The sequence below is a fragment of the Bubalus bubalis genome, chromosome 2 (assembly GCF_019923935.1).
Source record: "Bubalus bubalis isolate 160015118507 breed Murrah chromosome 2, NDDB_SH_1, whole genome shotgun sequence".
NCBI lineage: Eukaryota > Metazoa > Chordata > Mammalia > Artiodactyla > Bovidae > Bubalus > Bubalus bubalis.
Genome location: NC_059158.1, coordinates 169300350 through 169323804, shown reverse-complemented (window position 1 = coordinate 169323804; position 23455 = coordinate 169300350). Strand labels below are relative to the sequence as shown.

At 42.2% G+C, this 23455-nt stretch overlaps 1 protein-coding gene across 2 annotated transcripts in view; it reads left to right on the top strand.

Moving 5' to 3' along the window:
- Positions 1–22903, top strand: part of PID1 (phosphotyrosine interaction domain containing 1) — a 260185-nt gene extending 237282 nt beyond the window's left edge. For both annotated transcript variants that reach the window (XM_025278384.3, XM_006047103.4), the window contains one exon: positions 20761–22903. In XM_025278384.3, the coding sequence (XP_025134169.1) occupies positions 20761–21237 (477 nt within the window). In that variant the 3' untranslated portion in view covers positions 21238–22903. The remainder of the gene's footprint in view (positions 1–20760) is intronic.
- The last annotated feature ends 552 nt before the right edge of the window (positions 22904–23455 follow it).

Below are 23455 nucleotides of genomic sequence, written 5' to 3'. Positions count from 1 at the left end.
GTGCCATCAAAATATGGTGTGGTCAGCTTTTATGGACTGAGTAATTTCATAGGCTAATGAGTGGGAGGATTAGTCCAACTATTTTGGAAAAAGGGTGGAGATTTCTAGGAACTGGGTCACCATCCACTTTTTGGTCTTTGGTGGTCAGCCTTGAAGTAGTCATGGTGCCTGTGATTGTGTCATTTAGCTTGCTAATGTGTTACAATGAGTGTATACTGAGGATCAAGATCTACTGGAAGTTGGCTTGTCCACCATCTCAGACCTGTGTATGTGCTCAGTAGCTTAGTCGTGTCCAACTCTTTGCAGCCCCAGGGACTATAGCTCGCCAGATTCCTCTATCTATGAGATTTTCCAGGCAAGAATACTGGAGTGGGTTGCCATTCCCTACTCCAGGGGATCTTCCTGACCCAGGGACCTAACGCGAGTCTCTTGCACTTCTTGCATTGACAGGCAGATTCTTTACCACTGAGTCACCTGGAAAGCCCATTTTGGACCTATTTGGTTCTAATCAGTTTATGGCATGTCCTTATAAAGTTTGTGCCCTTCCCTCTTCCTTCCTACTTCAAGAGGTATTTATGGGGGAGAATAAACACATGCCAGCCTAAGATGAATCTGATTCCTCTTTGCAACTGAGAGACCTGTCCCCTTCAGCAAGTGCCTGCCATCAGGGCCAAGAAAGAGTTGGCAAGACCACATGAGTAGGAACTGAGCTTGGTGGTAAAGAGGGTTGGGATATGTTCATAGTGCTATTCCAAAGAGACCCTTTGGTCAGGAGACTCTCCACGACTTATATCCATTAGGGGGGTGTTTCAATGAGATACACTAATTGGAAGTAATTGAGGAACATTCAGGGCTGTCTCTAAAGAGAAGGGATAATGAGTAGCAGAATTGTAGGGTATGAGCAAGAAAGAGAGAACAGATAGATGGTGGTCAATTGGTGAATCCTAACTTTATTTACTGGGGTCCTCAAGTGAAATTGAACCAGTAGAATGTGTTTGTGTGTGTATGTGTATGGATAGATAGATATAGATCTAGATCACATGATCTATTTACCCAGCCCTTGGAGAGAGACCATTTACCTATTACAATCCAGATTGTTTCTTCAGAACTTGTCATGGCATGAAAGATTTGGACCACCAGCTAAGAATCCATAGGGAGCATGGAGAGGGATTATAGGTTACGCTGTGATGACACTGAAGACTGCTGTGCTCATGCCAGCATCCCCCAGAGTCAGTCACAGTGGTCTTCTCTCAGGACCCAGCTGGCCTTTGGAATGTAGCAGGTATAGATCAATGAATAGACTTATCTATATAAAGGTCTTCCTTGACTTACAATGCAGTTGTGTTCATGCTAAATCTCCCAGTTGTGTCTGACTTTTTGACCCTACGGACTGTAGCCTACCAGGTTCCTCTCTCCATGGGATTTGCTAGGCAAGAATACTGGAGCAGGTTGCCATTTCCTACTCCAAGGGATCTTCCCAGCCCAGGGATTGAATCTGTGTGTCTTGTGTCTGTTGCACGAGCAGGCAGATCGTTTAGCACTGAGCCACCTGGAATGCCCTACAGTGGGATTACATCTTGAAAAACCCATCGTGAATTGAAAATGTTGTCAGTCAAAAATGTGTTGAATACACCAAACCTACTAAATATCATAGTTTATTCTTACAGACCTTAGATGTGCTAAGAACACTGACATTAGCCTGAAGTTGGGCAAAATCATCTAACACAAAGCCTATTTTAAAATTAAGTGTATTGTCTCATGTAATTACTGAAAGTGAAAAATGGAATGGTTACCTGGGTCCAGAATGGTTGTAGGCATATCAGTTGTTTACCCTCATGGTTGGCTGATTGGGTGCTGTGGTCACTGCTGCTGACCAGCACAGGATTATAATGCAGGTCTGGGAAAAGAGCTGAATTCAAAATTCAAAGTACAGTTTCTATCAAATGCATGTCATTTTTGCAACATCGTAAAGTCAAAAAAAAAAAAGAAAAGAAAAGTAAGTTGAACTGTTGCAGGTTGGGGATCCTCTGTGTATTACATATATAAAATTAAGAGATTTATTCTAAGAGTTTGACTTATATGACTTTGGAGGCTGAGAATTTCCAAAAGTTACAGTCAGCATGCTGAGACCCAGGAAAGCCCATGGTGTAGTTCGAGCCTGAGTCCAAGTCTGAAGGCAAGAGCAGACCAATGTTCCAACATGAAGACAGTCAGCCAAAGAGAGAAAATTCTCCTTTTGTTGTTGCTGTTCAGTCACTAAGTCATGTCCAACTCTTTGCCATCCCATGGACTGCAGAATCCCAGGTTCCTCTGTCTTCCACTGTCTCCTGGAGTTTGCTCAAATTCACGTCCATTGAGTCAGTGATGCTCTCTAAGCATCTCATCCTCTGCCGCCCGATTCTCCTTTTGCCTTCTGTCTTTCCCAGCATCAAGGTCTTTTCCAGTGAGTCAGCTCTTCACATCAGATGGTCAAAGTATTGCAGCTTCAGCAACAGACCTTCCAATGAATATTCAGTATGATTTCCTTTAGAAGTGACTGGTTTGATCTCCTTGCAGTCCAAGGGACTCTCTTTTGCTCCACCTTTTCTTCTATTCAGTCCCTCAGTGTGGGGGGCACTTACATAGGGGAGGGCCATCAGCTTTACTCTAAGGATTCACATGTTACTCTCCTTCAGAAAGACCCTCACAAATATGTCCAGAATAATGTTTGAGCCAGTATCTGGACACTCCAGGACCCATGTGAGTAGAAAATGAACAGTCACATCATCTTCCTGGTAGAATGAGGAGGGATGAGCTGAACCAACACCAGCTGTGTCAGTGACCGGGCTTTGTACTCTTGCACGTGCATGGACTGGCCTTTAGGTCTCTCTCGGTCTCATCACATTAAGCATTTCAACCTCCCTGTGGGACTGGTGATGGAGAGAACATGAGAACATGGACACACATAGAAGCCACTGGAAGAATAGAGCAAGTTCAACCAAAAAAACCAATAAGAGAAGACCTGTATGTAAGATCCAGTGAATTTACAGGGAAAACATTCACCGCTATAAGGATATACTCAAGCAGTGAATTTAAGTTCTTTTTCAAAAGGTCTCCTGCTTTCCTGGCCTGAATCTGTGAAGCATGGTTTCTGTAATATTTGCTTCATGTGCATGTGTTCTCCAGGGTCTAGAGAGTCAGATAAGGCCCTTGCCAAAGTTTTCAGAAATTGTGCACAGGACGTTCTCTTTGTCCTCCCTTTGCTGTCCACACAGATGTCCTGATGCCATTCACAGGTCTCCTCCTCGAGTTGTCAGGCTGCATTTTCTGTTGATTTGTTGAACATTTGAAGAGAAACTTCCTTCTTTTTTTTTCCCCCTCTCAAGAATATACTCATCAGAGGTGACTTTAACCAGAAACCCTTCAAAGCTACAATACATAAACCTTTATAAGTTCTTGTTTCTGTATTTCTAAATATCTGATATCATTATCCTTTCTTATAAAGAAATCTAGTACCAAAATCCTATAGGATTTTTTTTTTTTTTGCAGTGTGATAATTTCGATATGGAGACAAATCACAATATTTTCAAAGGGTTCAGTTCAGTTCAGTTCAGTCGCTCAGTCATGTCCGATTCTGCGACCCCATGAATTGCAGCACGACAGGCCTCCCTGTCCATCACCAACTCCCGGAATTCACTCAGACTCACGTCCATTGAGTCAGTGATGCCATCCAGCCATCTCATCCTCTGTCATCCCCTTCTCCTCCTGCCCCCAATCCCTCCCAGCATTAGTCTTTTCCAATGAGTCAACTCTTCGCATGAGGTGGCCAAAGTACTGGAGTTTCAGCTTTAGCATCATTCCTTCCAAAGAAATCCCAAAGCTGATCTCCTTTAGAATGGACTGGTTGGATCTCCTTGCAGTCCAAGGGACTCTCAAGAGTCTTCTCCAACACCACAGTTCAAAAGCATCAATTCTTCAGCGCTCAACCTTCTTCACAGTCCAACTCTCACATCCATTAGAGAGCAGTAAAGGTATGTCTCCAAGATAAGTTTTAACTAAGACTATACAATTGTGATGGTGATAGTGATGAAAAGTTATCTTTCCATCATGCATTGGTTTCCATTTGGAAACAGAAGGTAAATATGGTGTTTAAAGCTCTTGAGTCATCACAGCTTTGATTACTAAACGTATTGCTTGTATATGGAAGATAATTTAACTTGTTATATGCCCACTTAAATACCTGAATTGGATGCACCAGGAGGATTAGAGTAGAATTTGTCACATGTCACTAAGATAGATAGGCTTCCCAGGTGACTCAGTGGTAAAGAATCCACCTGCCAAGCATGAGACCTGGGTTCAATCCCTGGGTCAGGAAGATCCCCTGCAGAAGGAAATGGCAACCTACTCCAGTATTCTTGCCTGGAAAATTCTATGGACAGAGGATCCTGATGGGCCACAGTCCATGGGACTGCAAACAGTTGGACCTGACTTAGCAATTAAGCAGCAGCACTAAGACAGATAAATCCAGTCAGCATGAGGGAGTGGATCTTGATCACAAATAGGTTCTTGAGTGGGTACATATTAATACAAGTTTATTCTTCATGATATGAACATGGCTCAGTCAACTACAGATGCTCACTCATAAAGATCTTTCTGTTTTCCTTTTAAATTAGCATCGAGCCAGGGGCAAATGTACTCATGTATGTTCCTAAAATTTTTAGTGTGAAATAATTTTAGGACAAAAAATGAAGTTATTGTAACTTATTTCTATATGTATCTCTCTTAGTTCAGTTCAGTTCAGTCACTCACTCATGTCCAACTCTTTGTGACCCCATGGACTGCAGCACACCAGGCTTCCCTGTCCATCACTAACTCCTGGAGCTTACTCAAACTCATGTCCATTGAGTCGGTGATGCCATACAACCACCTCATCCTCTGTCGTCCCCTTCTCCTCCCACCTTCAATCTTTCCCAGCATTGGGGTCTTTTCCAATGAGACAGTTCTTTGCATCAGATGGCCAAAGTATTGGAGCTTCAGCTTCAGCATCAGTCCTTGTAATGAATATTCAGTACTGATTTCCTTTAGGATTGACTAGTGATTGACCAGGATTGACTACGGTTGAAGCTTGGCTTGGAGAATTTTGAGCATTACTTTGCTAGCATGTGAGATGAGTACAATTGTGCGGTAGTTTGAACATTCTTTGGTGTTGCCTTTCTTTGGGATTGGAATGAAAACTGACCTTTTACAGTCCTGTGGCCACTGCTGAGTTTTCCAAGTTTGCTGGCATATTGAGTGAAGCACTTTCACAGCATCTTTTAGGATTTGAAATAGCTCAACTGGAGTTCCATTGCCTCCACTAGCTTTGCTCATAGTGATGCTTTCCAAGGCCCACTTAACTTCGCAGTGCAGTCCAGGATGTCTTTCTCTAGGTGAATGATCACACCATCGTGGTTATCTGGGTCATGAAGATATTTTTGGTATAGTTCTGTGTATTCTTGTCACCTCTTCTTAATATCTTCTTCTTCTCTTAGGTCCATATCATTTCTGTCCTTTATTGTGTCCATCTTTGCATGAAATGTTCCCTTGGTGTCTCTAATTTTCTTGAAGAGATCTCTAGTCTTTCCCATTCTATTGTTTTCCTCTGTTTTTTTGCATTGATCACTGAGGAAGGCTTTCTTATCTCTCCTTGCTATTCTTTGGAACTCTACTATCAAATGGATATAGCTTTCCTTTTCTCCTTTGCCTTAAGCTTCTCTTCTTTTCTAAGCTACTTGTAAGGCCTCTCCAGACAACCATTTTTCATTTTTGCTTCCCAGAAGGGAAGTGTATCTCTCTCAAATGCTTATTTGCTTGATCATTCATGCAACACCCGCCAACCCAATTTTGTAATAAGAGATGATGCCCCCATACTTTGGGGTGTAGTTCTCAGAAACTGGGTATTTATCTTATGTAACCATTCTTATATATCCTTATATCTTTATATATATATATATATATATATAAGCATATATATATGTATATATACATATATATACATACATGTAATGTAGTTTGAACATTTTTTTAGTATTTCCCTTCTTTGGGATTGGAATGAAAAGGAACCCCTTTAAAAGCTGGTGCCCTGTTTTGTTTTGTTTTGTTTTCTATAAAGAAAGCTGAGTGCCAAAGAATTGATGCTTTTGAACTGTGGTTTTGGGGAAGACTGTTGAGAGTCCCTTGGACTGCAAGGAGATCCAACCAGTCCATCCTAAAGGAAATCAGTCCTGAGTGTTCATTGGAAGGACTGAAGCTGAAACTGAAACTCCAATACTTTGGCCACCTGATACAAAGAACTGACTCATTGGAAAAGACCCTGATGCTGGGAAAGATTGAAGGTGGGAGGAGAAGGGAATGACAGAAGATGAGATGGTTGGATGGCATCACTGACTCAGTGGACAGGAGTTTGAGTAAACTCTAGGAGTTGGCTAGAAGTTGGACAGGGAAGCCTGATGAAGCTGCAGTCCATAGGGTCACAAAAAGTTGGACACAACTGAGCAACTAAGCACTTTCCTACTTTCTGGCACAGTATGATATTTAAGTTCCTCTCATACCTTTCATGTGCCTGTCATGGAATCAACTATTTTTTTCCTCTGAGGAGGGCTGGTTCCTTTCAGTAGAAAATGGTATTTGGCAAAAGGATTTGGGTTTCAGGCATGGGCCTTGCTACTTACATGTCACTGCTCGCAGAGTCTCAGTGGTCGTTGATGAGAATAGGAGTGTGTGTGTGAAAGTATATGAACGTAAGTCTTCATTTTTCTGGAATACTTGGTAATTCCATGTTTAGTTAACCTCAGAGTGACTTTCTTGTTTCCAGCCTCCACTGGCCTTCTAGTAAGAGCTCTAGACTTATAGCCAGTATATTGGCATGTTTATTTTATTCAGTCACATGTTGCTTCAACATTATTATTTCTAAATCTTTGGCACCTTTTCTGGTCTATTCCCAACCAATTGTGTGCTAAGGAAAATGAATTGATACAGTGCTACAAGGACAAAATTGGTGACTTTTTTACCTGGCCCCAGTGTTTGTCTCTTGGATCCATTTGTCAGGATAACCCTCAAGCAGTGTGCTTGATATTGATTTGTCATTTAGAGAATTTTCTCATTGTGAACATTTTAGACCCTAGAGAGCTCTACTGAATTTCTTTCTTTCTGGTATATTCCACTGATTAGAATGCAGAAGGGGAGCTATCAGACTCGTCACAAAATAAATTGTTCTTGTGCCATTGAGTAGAACAGTGGTTTAACCATCCTTGGTCCAGCTTACCAGAAGGGGCCAGATGAGGGAATGTATGTTTTAATGTGGTGTCATTTTTATTAAGTGACTTTGTCTTCTGAAGCACACTTCAGTGCCTTCCAGATAAATTGCTTCTGTCTTTGACAGTGACAATGACAATATTTCCAAGCGTCACACATCCAAGAGCCAACTGACAGGACAAATTGCACACTGGGACTGCTTGATAAATGCAAGATGGGACCCAGCATCTCAAAGCACTCTGCATCAGTGGAACTAAGTTGCAATATGAATAACAGAAATAAATCTGTCACTTAAGTTTCTAATTGTATGGCACATGCTGTATTTAACAGCTGAAGCAGTGTTCATCTCTTTGTTAGAGTACAAAAATAGCACATAATTGTTTCTTGATATTGGGTCTTAGTAAATTTGTTTTTCCCCCATGACATAAATTTACATAATAAAAAGAAACTGTATCTCCCAGTAAAATTTTTATTAATATTTTTATAGATTCTATCAGCATAACTCATGCAGATACTTGGGAAGAACTGCTTAACAACAAAAAAGTATTGTCCAGTATGTGTGATGTTAGGAAAGCTACTGAAATAAATAAATAGCACTAAACAAAGGCATATGCATAAATGTGCCCCAGAGGGTATGCATTTTGTAAAATCTACCTTCTACTGCCAGCATTGTTGCTACTATTAGAAAAAATATTAAGAGTAAGTCTGTAAGCCTTTCTGGGTCATCCCTAGCCCCTCTGTTAAAGTCAGAGGCAGGCTTACCCTAGACAGCCTTGCTCACCCTCTTAGTCAGCTGATCAAGCCTGGCTAAGTAGATATAAGGCAAAAGACGTTGCAGGTATTATGGGGAATGGCCACAATTGGTCCTCATCCTTGGCTAGCCATAGGATAGTCGGGTCTACTTTTATCCTGATAAGGGTGAGGAAGAGCTGCCAAAAATAAGTGCCAGAATGGTACCCAAGACTTACTTTGGAGAATTAAACCCTAGTTTTTAACCACAATCATCTGGGCCTCTTAGGGATGACTCTCAGGAGACCGAAGGGCTGAGGATGGAGAAGCATGCCAGGCTTCCCTGTCCATCACCAACTCCTGGAACTTGCTCAAACTCAGCATCGAGTCGGTCGTGCCATCCAACCATCTCATTCTCTATCATCCTCTTTTCCTCCTGCCTTCAATCTTTCCCAGCATCAGGGTCTTTTCCAGTGAGTCAGTTCTTTGCATCAGGTGGCCAAAGTACTGGAGCTTCAGCTTCAGCATTAGTCCTTCCAATGAATATTCAGGACTGATTTCCTTTAGGATGGACTGGTTGGATCTCCTTGCAGTCCAAGGGACTCTCAAGAGTCTTCTCCGATACCACAGTTCAAAAGCAGCAATTCTTCAGCGCTCAGCTTTCTTTATAGTCCAACTCTCACATCCACATATGACTACTGGAAAAACCATAGCTTTGACTAGATAGACCTTTGTTGGCAAAGTAATGTCTCTGCTTTTTAATATTCTGTCTAGGTTTGTCATAGCATTTCTTCCAAGGAGCAAACATCTTTTAATTCCATAGCTGCAGTCACCATCTGCAGTGATTTTGGAGCCCAAGAAAATAAAGTCTGTCACTGTTTTCATTGTTTCCCCATTTATTTTCTGTGAAGTGATAGAACTGGATGCCATGATCTTTGTTTTTTGAATGTTGATTTTAAACCAGCTCTTTCACTCTCCTCTGTCATTTTCATCAAGAGGCTCTTTAGTTTCTCTTCCCTTTCTGCCATAAGAGTGGTGCCATCTGTATTTCTGAGGTTATTTATATTTCTCCCAGTAATCTTGATTCCAGCTTGTGCTTCATCCAGTCCACCATTTCACATGATGTACTCTGCATGTAAGATACGTAAGCAGGGTGACATTATACAGCCTTGAGGTACTCCTTTCCCCATTTGGAACTAGTCTGTTGTTCCATGCCCAGTTCTAACTGTTGCTTCTTGATGTGCATACAGATTTCTCAGGAGGTAGGTCAGGTGGTCTGGCATTCCCATCTCTTTAAGAATTTCCCATAGTTTGTTGTGATCCACACAGTCAAAGGCTTTGGCATAGTCAATAAAGCAGAAATACATGTTTTTCTGAAACTCTCTTGTTTTTTTTGATGATCCAGTGTATATAGGCAATTTGATCTCTGGTTCCTCTGCCTTTTATAAAACCAGCTTGAACATCTGGAAGTTCATGGTTCATGTATTGCTGAAGCCTGGCTTGGAGAATTTTGAGCATTACTTTGCTAGTGTGTGAGATGAGTGCAATTATGTGGTAGTTTGAGCATTCTTTGGCATTGCCTTTCTTTGGGATTGGAATGAAAACTGACCTTTTCCAGTCCTGTGGCCTCTGCCGAGTTTTCCAAATTTGCTGGCACATTGCGTGCAGCACTTTCATAGCATCATCTTTTAGGATTTGAAATAACTCAGCTGGAATTCCATCACCTCCACTAGCTTTGTTTGCAGTGATGCTTCCTAAGGCCCGCTTGGCTTAGCACTCCAGGATGTCTGGCTCTAGGTGAGTGACCACACCATTGTGGTTATCTAGGTCTTTTTTGTATAGTTCTTCTGTGTATTCTATGTATTAGAAATTTATTGGAATGATTGTGAGTAGGTTGGGAAAACTTGTTTGGATCTCTCAAATAAAGTAAGAGGGCAAAGAATACCAGAATAGAAAAGTAGAATAAAGCAACTTAAATTTTACTATAAGATTTCAATGAAGACAAATCAGTTTGATGTGCCTGAAACATCCTGAGAATGTTTCAGGTGACATCCTGAGAATGTTTCAGGTGACATCCTGAGAATGAAACACAGGTGTCAAGTGAGGCCAGGTACCCCACCTGTTCATTCAGTGTAAAATATCCACAGCATTCTAGCTTCCAGTCTATCTTGTTCAGGAGGCAGGGTAGGCCTTATATCTCCTAAGTCCTTGATTTCCTAGTTCCCATCTGATTCCTCTCTCCCTTGGCCCTCTTCTGAAGCCATTAGCCTGCCTGATCCTCTACCACAGTAGCATCTCAGGAAGCCAAACCACAGTGAATGTAAAGACTAATAACCCTGCATGTGGCACAGCTTGGGCCAAGGAATAGAATCTAAATGGGGACTTTTTTAGTCCAAGTTATGCTGTATGAAGTGAAAAAGCTTTTTTAAACCCAAGAGAAGTTTTCCAATTCATCAGAAGCACTCTTAGAAGCCCATATGTGTTCTCCTCCCTGATACCAGCCTTGTCTACATAACTTTGAGTTCTATAAATTCAGTCATAAGCATCTTCTGTTTAGCTGGAGTGTCAGCCCCAAGAAGGCAGAGGGCTTTTATCAGTTTTATTCACTGATATAACTGGTTCCTGGTAGGTGTTCAGTGAATAGTTATCAAATGAACATACAGGATAAACAAATTTACTTTTCAAGCTAAAGCTTATCACTTTCATTTTTCTCACAATAACTTCATAGATTTCACTGTGAGCAGTATTAATCCTTTGATGTTGTCTTTGTGGTTTAAAGCATGTTATACAAGTTCAAGGTTATAGTTAGCATCACTTTGGTCTTTGCATTATGGATTGTTAGGTCATTGGCATATTGGATGTATCCCCACTCTTCAGAGTGCCTAGTGGATCCTTGGTCCTCTGTGACCAGCCAGGAAGGAGTAGATTCAAGCCTGCATCATAAATCTCAGGATTTTGTCCTTTACCTTTTCTCTGAAATGTGCAAAAGGGAATTAATGTGAGAACAGAAGAGCTTGGCTCTGGAATTTGGCCCAGGAGTATGAGTGGCTCTTTGTCTCATCTTCCGCCTTATAACCCACAGGCTGTTAGAATTCCCAGTTACGTCTTCTGCATCCTGTGTTTGTATCATGTTGTTTAATGTTAGCAGGGGAAAGGAAGTCTCCTACAGAAAATGAAGGACAAAAAGATCTTTTATATCCCAGGAAAGGCCTCTGGAGAATCTTTGTTCTTGATGTGTCTTCTCAGAGAAGCCACATAGTAAAGTGAACCAAAGTTGAGCCTCTGAAGTCAGGTAGTTGGGCTTATCCAGCCTGGAAGGTTGAAGACTGAAGCAAACCAGGTCCTTGGTTTCTTAGGTCATCATCCATCTCCTACCGTCCTTCAGGGACCTCTGTTATCACCCTTTCCGTCTGGCTGTACAGTCTAAGGGGAGATGATCCTGGGTCCTCACCAAGGCGGTTTCAGGCCAGAATGAAATATGGACAGGCCACCAAGAGGAAGGAATGGAATGGTGCCGGCTCTGCCAGTAGGATGCACATTGGGAAACCAGGGTTGTTTTGCCACAGAGGTGGGAACAGTGATTCATGAATGGAGAGCTGGCTGGGGTGTTGGAAAACTCATGGGTGGGAAGCAGAGATTCTGAGGACACTGGTCTCTCCTGATCTGACACTCTTAATGATGCAGACACTCTGGCGGGCCCCTTGGCTCCATGGCCTCTCCACATTTTCACATGCCACGAATATCCTCAAATACTTCAACTGGGACTGGGCAAAGCCTATTCACACACATTACAGACGTCTGTGTCTGGGCATTGGTTTATGCCATTGAATGACACAGAGGGGAAAACTTCTCTTTTTTTTTTTTCTCTGTTTGTTTATTTCTCTCTGAATGATTCATTCTTAATAAGTTTCTTGCCCAAAGCCTGTTTCTGCAACCATGGGAAAGATTCCAGCATTTATTTCCAATGGGTTGTGACTCCTCCTGAAGAATCTTCTCGTCTTCTTCCAAGTCCCTTTGTCGCAGCACCTCGGGAAGTTATCTTGAAAAATATCTGTCCACCATTCTGGATGTTTAGGGAACAATTTCGTGACTCTGTGTTTCTCATCTGCTTTGCGACTCTGGAAGCTTGCGGCTCCTGAGAATGAGGCTCAGAAGGGACTTATTCATGGAGAAAACATTCACCTCTTTCATAGATGGCCAAGATGACAGGGTGCTCATTCACAGACCCTCCATCGGTGCTTAGCTATGTCAGTGGTAGAAGCCTCGAGGCAGCCTTGCACATTGAGTCCTGTGTTCTCGCTCACAAGGAGGACGTGCCTGGAGAGGGGTGTGCAAACAAGTCTCCCACACGAGGAAGACTGGGGCAAGAAGGGATCTCTCTATATGTATATTTAGAGTAAATCCCTGCTGGAGTGTTGACATAAGAGGATACCTGGCTAAAACCCCATATTTCAGGGTTTCTATTTATTGAGACACATGTTCTCTGTGGTCCCATAAGCACAGAGGGTGCGGCTGCATGCAGAGCATCACTAAATCTTTGGTATTTTGAGAGAATTAATTTTTAAAATAGTTTTTATTTATTTCCCTTGAAAAGCAGAGCCATAAGGCACAGTTCTGTTAAACTAAATATAAAAAATTAAAGAAAAAATCACTTCAAAGCCTGAATTTTTTTTTCCCACTGACTTATAGTCAATAGTATGGGTGAATGCCAGACACTGGGGAACTTGATAGGAGAATTAGGAAATCTTCAGGCAGGTAGTAAATAATTGGCATATTAGGGGAAAGTGCTCAGAGACAGAATTCCGGAACTCGGGCCAGTTAGGATGATAGCCGGGCTGATTTAAAGGGGTCGTTCTGAGGGGAGACTGTCTTGATGCATCATTTTATCATTTTTGCATTCCATTTTCAAGGAAACTCTACTTAGAGAATTCTTTTTATTCCATTTCTAGGGAAACTTCTTCAGATAATTCTTTTCCTATATTTCCTTAAGGCAGCAATCTCCAACTATTTTTGGCACCAAGGACCAGTCTCATGGAGGACAGTTTTTCCACGGATGGGGGAGGGATGACTCAAACACATGACATTGATCGTGCACTTGATTTCTATTATTGTGACATCAGCTCCACCTCAGATCTTCAGGCATTAGATCCCAGAGGGTGGGGATCCCTGCTCTAAGGATATACCAAATTATTAACCGTCTGAGCTTCGAGGGAAGCTCAGGTGGTAAAGAATTTCCCTGCAAGGCAGGAGACCTGGGTTTGATCCCTGGGTTGGGAAGATCCCCTGGAAGAGGAAATGGCAACCCACTCCAGTATTCTTGCCTGGAGAATCCCATGGACAGAGGAGCCTGGCAGGCTACAGTCCAAGGGTCACAAAGAGTTGGATACAAATGAGTGACTAAGCACACACGCAAATTATTAACATATTCTTTTAATTGATGTAGTCTCATGGGATTTCAGACAAAGCTATCAGTTCCCCAAAGGTAACAAAGTAGAGTTACATTGACGTCCCAAGGTTTACCCAGGGCATAAGTTACACTCCCTGATTTATGCTTTGTGTTGGCCACACCTTATAGGAAGCGGAGAGGAGCTCATTACTGGGACTGTTTAGGAAGGTTTGGGCAGGGTTAGTGTATTTTTGGGGAGAAGGCAATGGCACCCCACTCCAGTACTCTTGCCTGGAAAATCCCATGGATGGAGGAGCCTGGTAGGCTGCAGTCCATGGGGTCGCTAAGAGTCGGACACGACTGAGCGACTTCACTTTCACTTTTCCCTTTCATGCATTGGAGAAGGAAATGGCAACCCACTCCAGTGTTCTTGCCTGGAGAATCCCAGGGACGGGGGAGCCTGGTGGGCTGCCGTCTATGGGGTCGCACAGAGTTGGACACGACTGAAGCGACTTAGCAGCAGCAGTGTATTTTTTGGGGGGACTTCCCAGGTGGCAGTAGTGATAAAGAACCTGCCTGCCAGTGCAGAAAATGTGAGAGACAGGTGTTCAATCCCTGGTTGGGAAGATCCTCTGGAGGAGGGCATGGCATCCCATTCCAATATTCTTGCCTGGAGAATCCTATGGACAAAGGAGCCTGGTGGGCTACAGTCCATAGAGCTGCAGAGTCAGACACACTGAAGTGACCTAGCATACACACAGGCAGTGCGTTTTTATCAAAGAGACGACATAGCTAAGAGCCTTGCCAAAACCCTGGTATTGCCAAGCAGCAGGACTGGAGCTGCCACCACTGGAGAATCAGCCTTTCTCTGGTGTTGTAGATGCATGCTTGCTAATTCTGTGCTTGGAGGAAGGGCATGTCTGTTCGCTGCAGCCTCTGGCCTCCGTGGCAAATCCCAGTTAAAAGCAGACGTAAGTTGCAGTGCCCCAGCAAACAGTTGGTGTGAAAGTTGGCCCTTGTCAATATCGCAGTTGAGAGGCGTCATCCCATAATCCGCTCTTAGCCTGTCTCCATCTGCAGGCTTAGTGATACTTTGTGAGATGAAGCTAAAGGAATATTCAGGATTAGTGCTGTTAGAACATGTTTATGCCTCTCTGTTCACAGGAAACTTTTGGAAAGATGCCAAAAGTCTGAAACTCTTTAGATTGAAAGTTTTTTTAAATTAATTTATTTTTTAATTGAAAGATAATTGCTTTACAGAATTTTGTTGTTTTCTGTCAAACATCAATATGAATCAGCTATAGGTGTACATATGTCCCCTCCCTCTTGAATCTTTGGTTTCATTGTAAATAGATTATATGTGTTTGAGTTTTAGAAACCAGATAATATATACATGGACTTCCCTGGTGGCTCAGTAAAGGATCCGCCTGCCAATGCAGGAGACTGAGTTCGATCCTGAGTTGGGAAGATTTCCTGGTGAAGGAAATGGCAACCCACCCCAGTATTCTCACCTGGGAAATCCCATGGACTATAAACAGATCATATATAATAAATATCTGTAAAAGTATATAATGTATATTTACATGATGCATGTAAATATATATTTCCTTATTTTTTGTGTTCCATTTTACCTGAGAAGTTTGGGTTTTTGAACCTTATTTTCTGCAGTTATAAAATGAGAATAAAGTTTTAAGAAATGCCCAGGTATGGAAGGGAGTGTCATTTACAAAAGCACCAGACGATAGAATGTGATTCTTTCTTCAGGAAGACTCATGGTTTCTAGGGTGTTCATACAATGTTAAAATTTCTCTTACAGCTCCAAGATGGGAAAGATGAATAAATGGCTGAAAAGTGAAGCTACATGGAAATGATTCTCATATAATAATAAAGTGGTCTAAGAATTGAACGAGTGTCTTTTTAGGCTGTCTTTTCTGTGCAGCTTTCCTAGATCACCACAATATTGCTCAATTCCCAACACTTTGTAGTATACACTATGTACCCGGAACCACCACCTGATCTGCAGTTCTTGTCTTTAAATATAGGTTGGGAGATTAAAATTGACCTATACACCCTTCCATGTGTAAAACAGATAGCTAGTGGAAAGTTGCTGTATAGCACAGGAAGCTCAGCTCAGTGCTCTGAGATGACCTAGTAGGGTGAGACAGTTGGGGTGGGGTGGGGTGGAAAGGAGCCCAAGAGGGAGGGGATAGGTATATACATATAGCTGATTCACTTTGTTTCATGGCAGATATGAACACAATGTAAAGCAATTATATTCCAATTAAAAAAATCCAGGTTAGTGATAATAAAATTCCATTCTTACCTACAGGGCTGTTGATGGATCTGATGGACACAGTGCTTTTTGCCTAAAATGTGATGCAAGTATTTCTTGTTACTGTTCAGTGTGTGACTTGATTTGGCTGCAGACCTATGTAAACAATGATGTGGGACTTGATCCTTAGTGAGTTGTTTGCTGCTGCTAAGTCACTTCAGTCGTGTCCGACTCTGTGCGACCCCATAGACAGCAGCCCGCCAGGCTCCCCCGTCCCTGGGATTCTCCAGGCAAGAACACTGGAGTGGGTTGCCATTTCCTTCTCCAATGCATGAAAGTGAAAAGTGAAAGTGAAGTCGCTCAGTCGTATCCGACTCTTAGCGACCCCATGTTGTTTAGGTGATAGTAAAAACAGGCCGCTAAGATTACTTTCCTGGTAAGTTTAGTACCAGGAGATTATATCTGTGTGTACGTTGAACCTCAGTGTTTTAAAATTGTTTTTTGAAGAAATGTCTACATATTATTATAGAGCATTCATTGTCTTATTAAACTCTCTAAGCTAATCATCTCAGCTCTATGCTTCTCTCAAGCAAACTTCCAAAAATAAAATGTTATTTTCCTTCAAACCTTTAGTTTTTAAATAATAAATATTTATGAGGAATACATTTTTCCTTAGTTGTCAAAATGTTATTACTAATTTTACTATTACTGCTTTTCATTGGAAGGAATCATAAACAACTTATTGTAACAAAGTTTTAAAAATTTATTCTTTATATCATGATAGAAATCACTGTATAATTTTTTAAAAATTGTGTGTGTTTGAGAGAGAGGAAGAGAGAGAGATGAAAGCACATCAAAGGAGATTGTCTCCATCTGAAGAATGTTTCTATCAAATATAACAGATATAAACATAGCTATTTCTAGTCTCAGGGGACAGTAAGAAAGAATGCTTTTCACTTCAAGCTCTCATACTAGTTTCCTCCATTTGCTTTTCTACTTCAAACGTAAAGATGTCATAGAAAAGAAAGGGGTATTGATACATGGTTTATCTTAGATGAACCTTGAAGACATTATGCTGCGTGAAAGAAGCCAGACACAGAAGGTCACATATTTTGTGATTCCAATTGTGTGAACTCTCCAGAATAGTAAATCTCTAGCAACAGAGATCGTATTCGTGGTTTCCAGGGTCTGGATCAAGGGGAAAGTGAAGAGTGACTGCTTAATGGATACTGGATCTCCTTTGGTGGTGATAAAAATACTCTGGAACGAGACAGAGCTGATGGTTGTATAACAGTTTGACAGCTACATGCCACTGAATCATAAATGGTTAACATTATGTAATGTGAATTTCACCTCAATTAAAATAATGAAGTTGTTAAGAATAATAAAGGTATCATAAATACCATACACAGAAAGCATGTTTCAGTAAGTCAAGAACCTTATGTTGTGCGTTTCCTCACAAAGCCATCTTTATAATGTGACTCGAATCCAGAGTGACAAACAGCTGTTCTGCAGTCATGTCCGTGGAGAGTGCAGGCACTTGCAGGATCTTTCTGAGTCATTTCCCCGCTTCAGTGTATTGCCAAGGGTTTTCAGTTTGATCTTTGAATATCGTTCCCATCTGTCTCCCCTGTCCTTTCCACCACCTCCACTCCTAAGTCAGGCCACCCTTGCTTCCTGGTTGCGCTGTTGCAACACTTCCTGCCTGAGCAGTCTTCTGCTAGGCAGCCCCCGGACTTGTCTTTCTTCCTGGCATCCGTAAAGTCTTCCAAGTTCACAGCCTCCATCATATCCAGGTACCCATTGGACTATAGACCCTCAGTGGCATTCCATCCAGAGCAGAGAAGGCCCCACTCCTCAGACTGTATGCAAGACCACTTTTCAAAGTTCAGCCTGTTTTTATCCAGCGGTCATAGACCGTCTGTTTCCTCTTCAGGGCTGTCCTAGGCCAAATGTGTGGTCAGGCCAAAGTGCCCCATGTGCCCAAGAAAGTGAGGACTTTCCCCACTGCAGCACTTACCTTCCTGCTCCTTTCTACCCTTCACCATCTAGTTGCTGGGCTCCTGTCTGAGCTTTGAAGCCCTGTTGCCTTGAAATCCATTGACTCCTTCCCAGAGGAGTTCCTTGAGCATGGTGAGTGCCATCACTGGCTCTGTTAAATGCTCAGAGTACATCATGTGAAATGCCGGGCTGGGTCAATTACAAGCTGGGATCAAGATTGCCGGGAGAAATATCAATAACCTCAGATATGCAGATAATACCACTCTAATGGCAGAAAGTGAAGAGGACCTAAAGAGCCTCTTAATGAGGGTGAAAGAGGAAAGTGAAAAGGCTGGCTAGTAACTCAACATTCAAAAAACTAAGATCATGGATTTCGTGGATCATGAAGTCCCATCACTTCATGGCAAATGGATGGGGAGAAAGTGGAAGCAGTGACAGATTTTATTTTCTTGGGTTCCAAAATCACTGTGGACTGTAGCTGCAGCCATGAAACTAAAAGACACTTGCTCCTTGGAAGGAAAGCTATGGCAAGCTTAGATAGCATATTAAAAAGTGGATATATCACCTTGCTGGGTCCATATAGTCAAAACTCTGGCTTTTCCAGTAGTCATTTATGAATGTGAGAGTTGGAGCATAAAGAAGGCTGAGCCCAGAAGAATTGATGCTTTTGAACTGTGGTGCTGGAGAAGACTCTTGAGAGTCCCTTGGACATCAGGAAGATCAAACCAGTCAATCCTAAAGGAATATCTCACTCCTGAATATTCATTGGAAGGACTGATGCTGAAAGTCCAATAATTTGGCTACCTTCTGGGAAGATCTGACTCATTGTAAAAGATCCTGATGCTGAAAAGACTGATGGCAAAAGGAGATGGGGGCAGCAAAGGATAAGATGATTAGAGAGCATCACCGACTCAATGGACATGAATTTGAACAAAGTTGGGAGATAGTGGAGGACAGAAGAGCCTGTTGTGCTGCAGTCCATGGGGTTGCAGAGAGTGGGACATGACTTAACAGCAACAGAAACTTTGTGGTACCGCTTGCCTGCCCTTTCCACCATCTGCCTCACATCATAGCTGTATCTGTGTGTGTGCAAAGGGCTGGCAGTTTCTCCAGAACTACCCACTCAGTGAACTGAGGAGCTAGGATTTATTTTCAACCTCACTGGGCTCAAAGATGCCGCTCTGAACAAATATTCAGCTACTTTCTGCCCGCTAATTTTGGACCTCTCCATCTTCCCCTTCTCCCATGCCCACCTGGCACCTTGCAATTACGCGTAATAGGTTCCTAAGAAATATTTCTAGAATGGGCCGCATTTGTGCTTCTTTTCTAAGAAGTCATCTTTTTAAAGGGACAGCACGGTGAACTCTTGTCTAAGAGAGAAGTGAAGCACAAAAACACGCACCGGGGCTCAGCGTCTGTGTCCTGAACCTTTTGTGTGTGGCCTTTAACGTCCACTTAACAGAAACATTGATTTAGAATCATTGTGGCCAAATGTCCTTGCTCAGTTCTCACCATTTCTCTGGACCTCTTTCTAGTCTCTTCCAAAAAGTATTTGGAAAAGACCAGAGTATAATTGGGCCTCTTATTTATATATATCTGGCCAATTATATATATATCTGGGCCTCTTATTTTGAGCCAAATTGCATACTTCTTGTTGTTCAGTTGCTAAGTTTTATCTAACTCTTTGTGACCCCATGGACTGCAGCAGGCCAGGTTATGTGTTTGCATAATGCACGTGCCAGGTGATAGAGGGTCTGTCTATCTTGATGAGTGGAAAATAAAGTCAGAGAGTGAACATCTTTTCTTGGTATATTATAAATCAATTTTTTAAAGGATACTATTTGAATCATTTGGAATTACTTTTCTTTGTTTTTGGAGAAGGAAATGGCAATCCACTCCAGTACTATTGCCTGGAAAATCCCATGGACAGAGGAGCCTGGTAGTTTTAGTACTGCTCGTTTAGCTATTTGATAAACCTGGGTTTTAATCTTAACCTATCTGTAGGTCTTTCATTTTTATCAGGTGGGACAAACTGGGAGAGTAGTATTTACGTGTATACACTACTATGGGTAGAATGGTTAGTGGAAAGCTCTGCTCTGTGATGACCTAAAGAGGTGGAATGGGGAGATGGGAGGGAGGTGTAGGGGAGGGAGAGGATACACACACACACACACACACACACACACACACACACATACATGTAGCCGATTCATTTTGCAATACAGCAGAATACATTTTGCAACACAACATTATAAAGCAATTATACTCCGATACAAACAATTGTTTGGGTTGAAATACAACTGGTTATTGCTCCATTTTTAAACATTACCTTGGTGAGAAAACAGTCATGTTTTAGACCATCAGTTAAATAGAACAGTTTTTGTGTCCTTGGCATTTTCTAAGAAATAAGTAGCTTAAGTGAAATCAAACATTGAGAGATTTACAAAGAGAATCTGTCTAGGAGATAAGTTTAATAAAGATTTTGTTTTTCAGAGGCAACATTCCTTTGACTCTTTCTTATAATTAAAGTCTGTGTGTGTTTGGTCAAAAATCAACTTCAAGTGGATTTATAATTTCAAAGAAATGCCAAATCCTGTAAAAGATCATAATCATTCATTCTGAGTTTAAAAGGAGATTGGGGGAGGGAGAGTAGTCCTCTAGAAATTAAATTTTAAAAATCTAACCCTGTTTTAAAAATTTCAGTACCTTTGTCAAGGGGTCAACTTGTTAGGGAGAAAAAAATATAAATTTTGACAACAGTTATTATTTGTTAATATTTATCTATGTATTTATTAGCTGCATCCTGTCTTAATTGCGGTGCACAGGCTCTGTAATTGTGGCATATGGCTTAGTTGTCCTGTGGCATGTGGGATCTTAGTTCCTCAGTCAGGGATCGAACCCACATTCCCTGCATTGGATGGCAGATTTTTAACCACTGGACCACCAGAGAAGTCCCAACAGTTCTTCTTTTAAGGGGCAATAAAGATATCTCTCCATTGTTCTAGAGTGAAACTGTGATTCTTTGGGGACATGAGTGAACAGCTAGAATCAAGAGCCTACTGTTGACCTCTCTCTTTTTTTTCTTCTCTTCTGTCTGCAGGTGACCTATCTGGGTAAGGTGCCCACCACAGGCATGCAGTTTTTGTCAGGCTGCACAGAAAAGCCAGTCATCGAGCTCTGGAAGAAGCACACACTAGCCCGAGAAGACGTCTTTCCAGCCAATGCCCTCCTGGAAATCCGACCATTCCAAGTGTGGCTCCATCACCTCGACCACAAAGGGGAGGCCACGGTGCACATGGATACCTTCCAGGTGGCCCGCATCGCCTACTGCACCGCCGACCACAACGTGAGCCCCAACATCTTCGCCTGGGTTTACAGGGAGATTAATGACGACCTGTCCTACCAGATGGACTGCCATGCTGTCGAGTGTGAGAGCAAGCTGGAGGCCAAGAAGCTGGCCCACGCCATGATGGAGGCCTTCAAGAAGACTTTCCACAGTATGAAGAGTGATGGCCGGATCCACAGGAACAGCTCCTCAGAAGAAGCATCCCAGGAATTAGAATCTGACGATGGCTGAGTGAACTGAGAGAGCTTCAGCAAAGGCAGCATTGGTCAAGGAATTCAAGATGACAGACGGATAAGCGATGATTCAAATTTGGGATGAAAAGACTGCCAAATTATTGGCCGACCAAGCTTTTTAAATTCAGAAGAGCAGTTCTAAATCTAAAGAAATGTATTATTAAAGTAATTACGTTATATTGAAATCTGCTGCTGCTGTGACTATGAGGAGGGTGGGAGTGTGGATGGGGAGGGAAGTTCTAGACTTTTCTTTTTCTTTTTTTTGGCTCATTTTCCAATGCCTCCATTGTAGTTCTCCATGCTGATTTTCGCCACTCTTGGGCAAATATACTGCGGTTGTTATTCAATGCACCATTCCAACTTGCCTTATGAAACCCAACAAAAATGTTAGATGCACCTATAGAATCCCTGGTTGTGGGGGGAGATGGTGAGTGCTAATGCTGACGAGGAGGCCTCTGGGCTAAAGGAACAACACAGAGCTCCTCTCCCCTGGCTGGTTTCAGATTCTCTCCTCAGTAAGCAAATCAGCACAGCTTTATTGAGCTTTATAACTAACAACCTGATAGTTGGCAGTTAATTCACAGTTAAAGGCAATGCTTTTATTACATAGTATATCCAGTAGCACCCTGTTCTTATTGTATTCACTTCATCGATTTTCTTAGAATACTTGCAACTACTAATAACCCCTTTCCGCCACTGCCCCATCCACCCTCTCTGCCCTTCCAATCCACTACACCATCCCTCCAGGATTGCAGTCTCAACCTACATGGCAGGACACCAAAAGGGAAGACAATAATAACCAAGGAAATGAAAGAATCAGTCAAACAATGTGGGAGCTTCAAACCACCACCACAGAAAGTTCAGAAAAAGGGAATGAGTAATCATCGAGTATACAAAGCCCATGTGGGCTGTCCTTTCTTCAACTGCAATTTATGGTAACTTATTTAGTTGATGATCCTATCTGATGACTCTCTCATGGCAAGCTTCATATCTGAGCTGGTATCACTAAGGAAGCGTTGACCCATCACTCAACATGGCACTCGAGTAGGGAACGGATTCTATAAACCAGACTTATCCAGAGAACCTATGTCCATTCGCAAGGGAAATCTGACCTTCTTCTCTTCTAATTGGATTGATCTCTTAGGGTCAGAGTTGCCAGTTTGTTGGGTATTTCTAATGAGAAATTTTCACTAAGACAGCCTGAGTTTTCTTGGTTTGATGGATCTTTAAATATCATAAATGCAAAGAATCAACATTGAGTGACATTGAAAGTACTGGTGAAAACCCACACATTTAAGGCCGAGAGCAGAGGAACAGTTTTCCAGGTGCTGCTGCTCCTGTCTGAGAGTCTGTTTTGAATCCTGGTAACCATGTCAGGGGCCCTGGGACACCTTACAGAAGCCTTAAATGAGAGTTTATAGAATCCAGAGAGAAGTGGTGTCGGTGTTTTGGTCTGTGTATCTGTGTGTCCGTGTATGCATTTGTGTGTGTGTATGTGTGCCCCCGAGCGTGGGTCCCGTCTTAAGGCATGTAGAATAAGCATGGAGTTGTATTGAGGGGAGCACACCTTCTGGAGATCCGCTTGCTGCTTCACGACAAATGTAAACTACTCTTTAGCATAAATGCATTCATTCTTTAATAAAAAATATGTTTGCATTAAAAAACCTGAGGAGTTTCATATTGTATATGGCGTTCCTTTTTCAAGTAAAGAAAACCTGAGGGACAAAACAGATCAAATTGAATAGATGTCTGTTTTACACATGAAAAGCGTTAGTCTCTCAATTGTGTCTTCCTGTTTGCGACCCCATGGATTGTAGCCTGCCAGGCTCCTCCGTTCATGGAATTCTCCAGGCAGGAATACTGAAATGGGTAGCCGTTCCCTTCTCCAGGGGACCTTCCTGACCCAGGGATCGAACCCAGCTCTCCTGCATTGCAGGCAGATTCTTTACCATCTGAGCCACCAGGGAAGCCCCAGTTCTACACATGCTGCTAAGTCACTTCAGTTGTGTCCGACTCTGTGCAACCCCAGAGACGGCAGCCCACCAGGCTCCTCTGTCCTTGGGATTCACCAGCAAGAACACTGGAGTGAGTTTTACACATGGTAGTGTGTATATGTTAATGATGCTCTCTCAATTCATCCCACCAGGCTCAAGAGGAAGGGATATATGTACACATATAGCTGATTCATATTGTTATTTAGCAGAAATTAACACAAC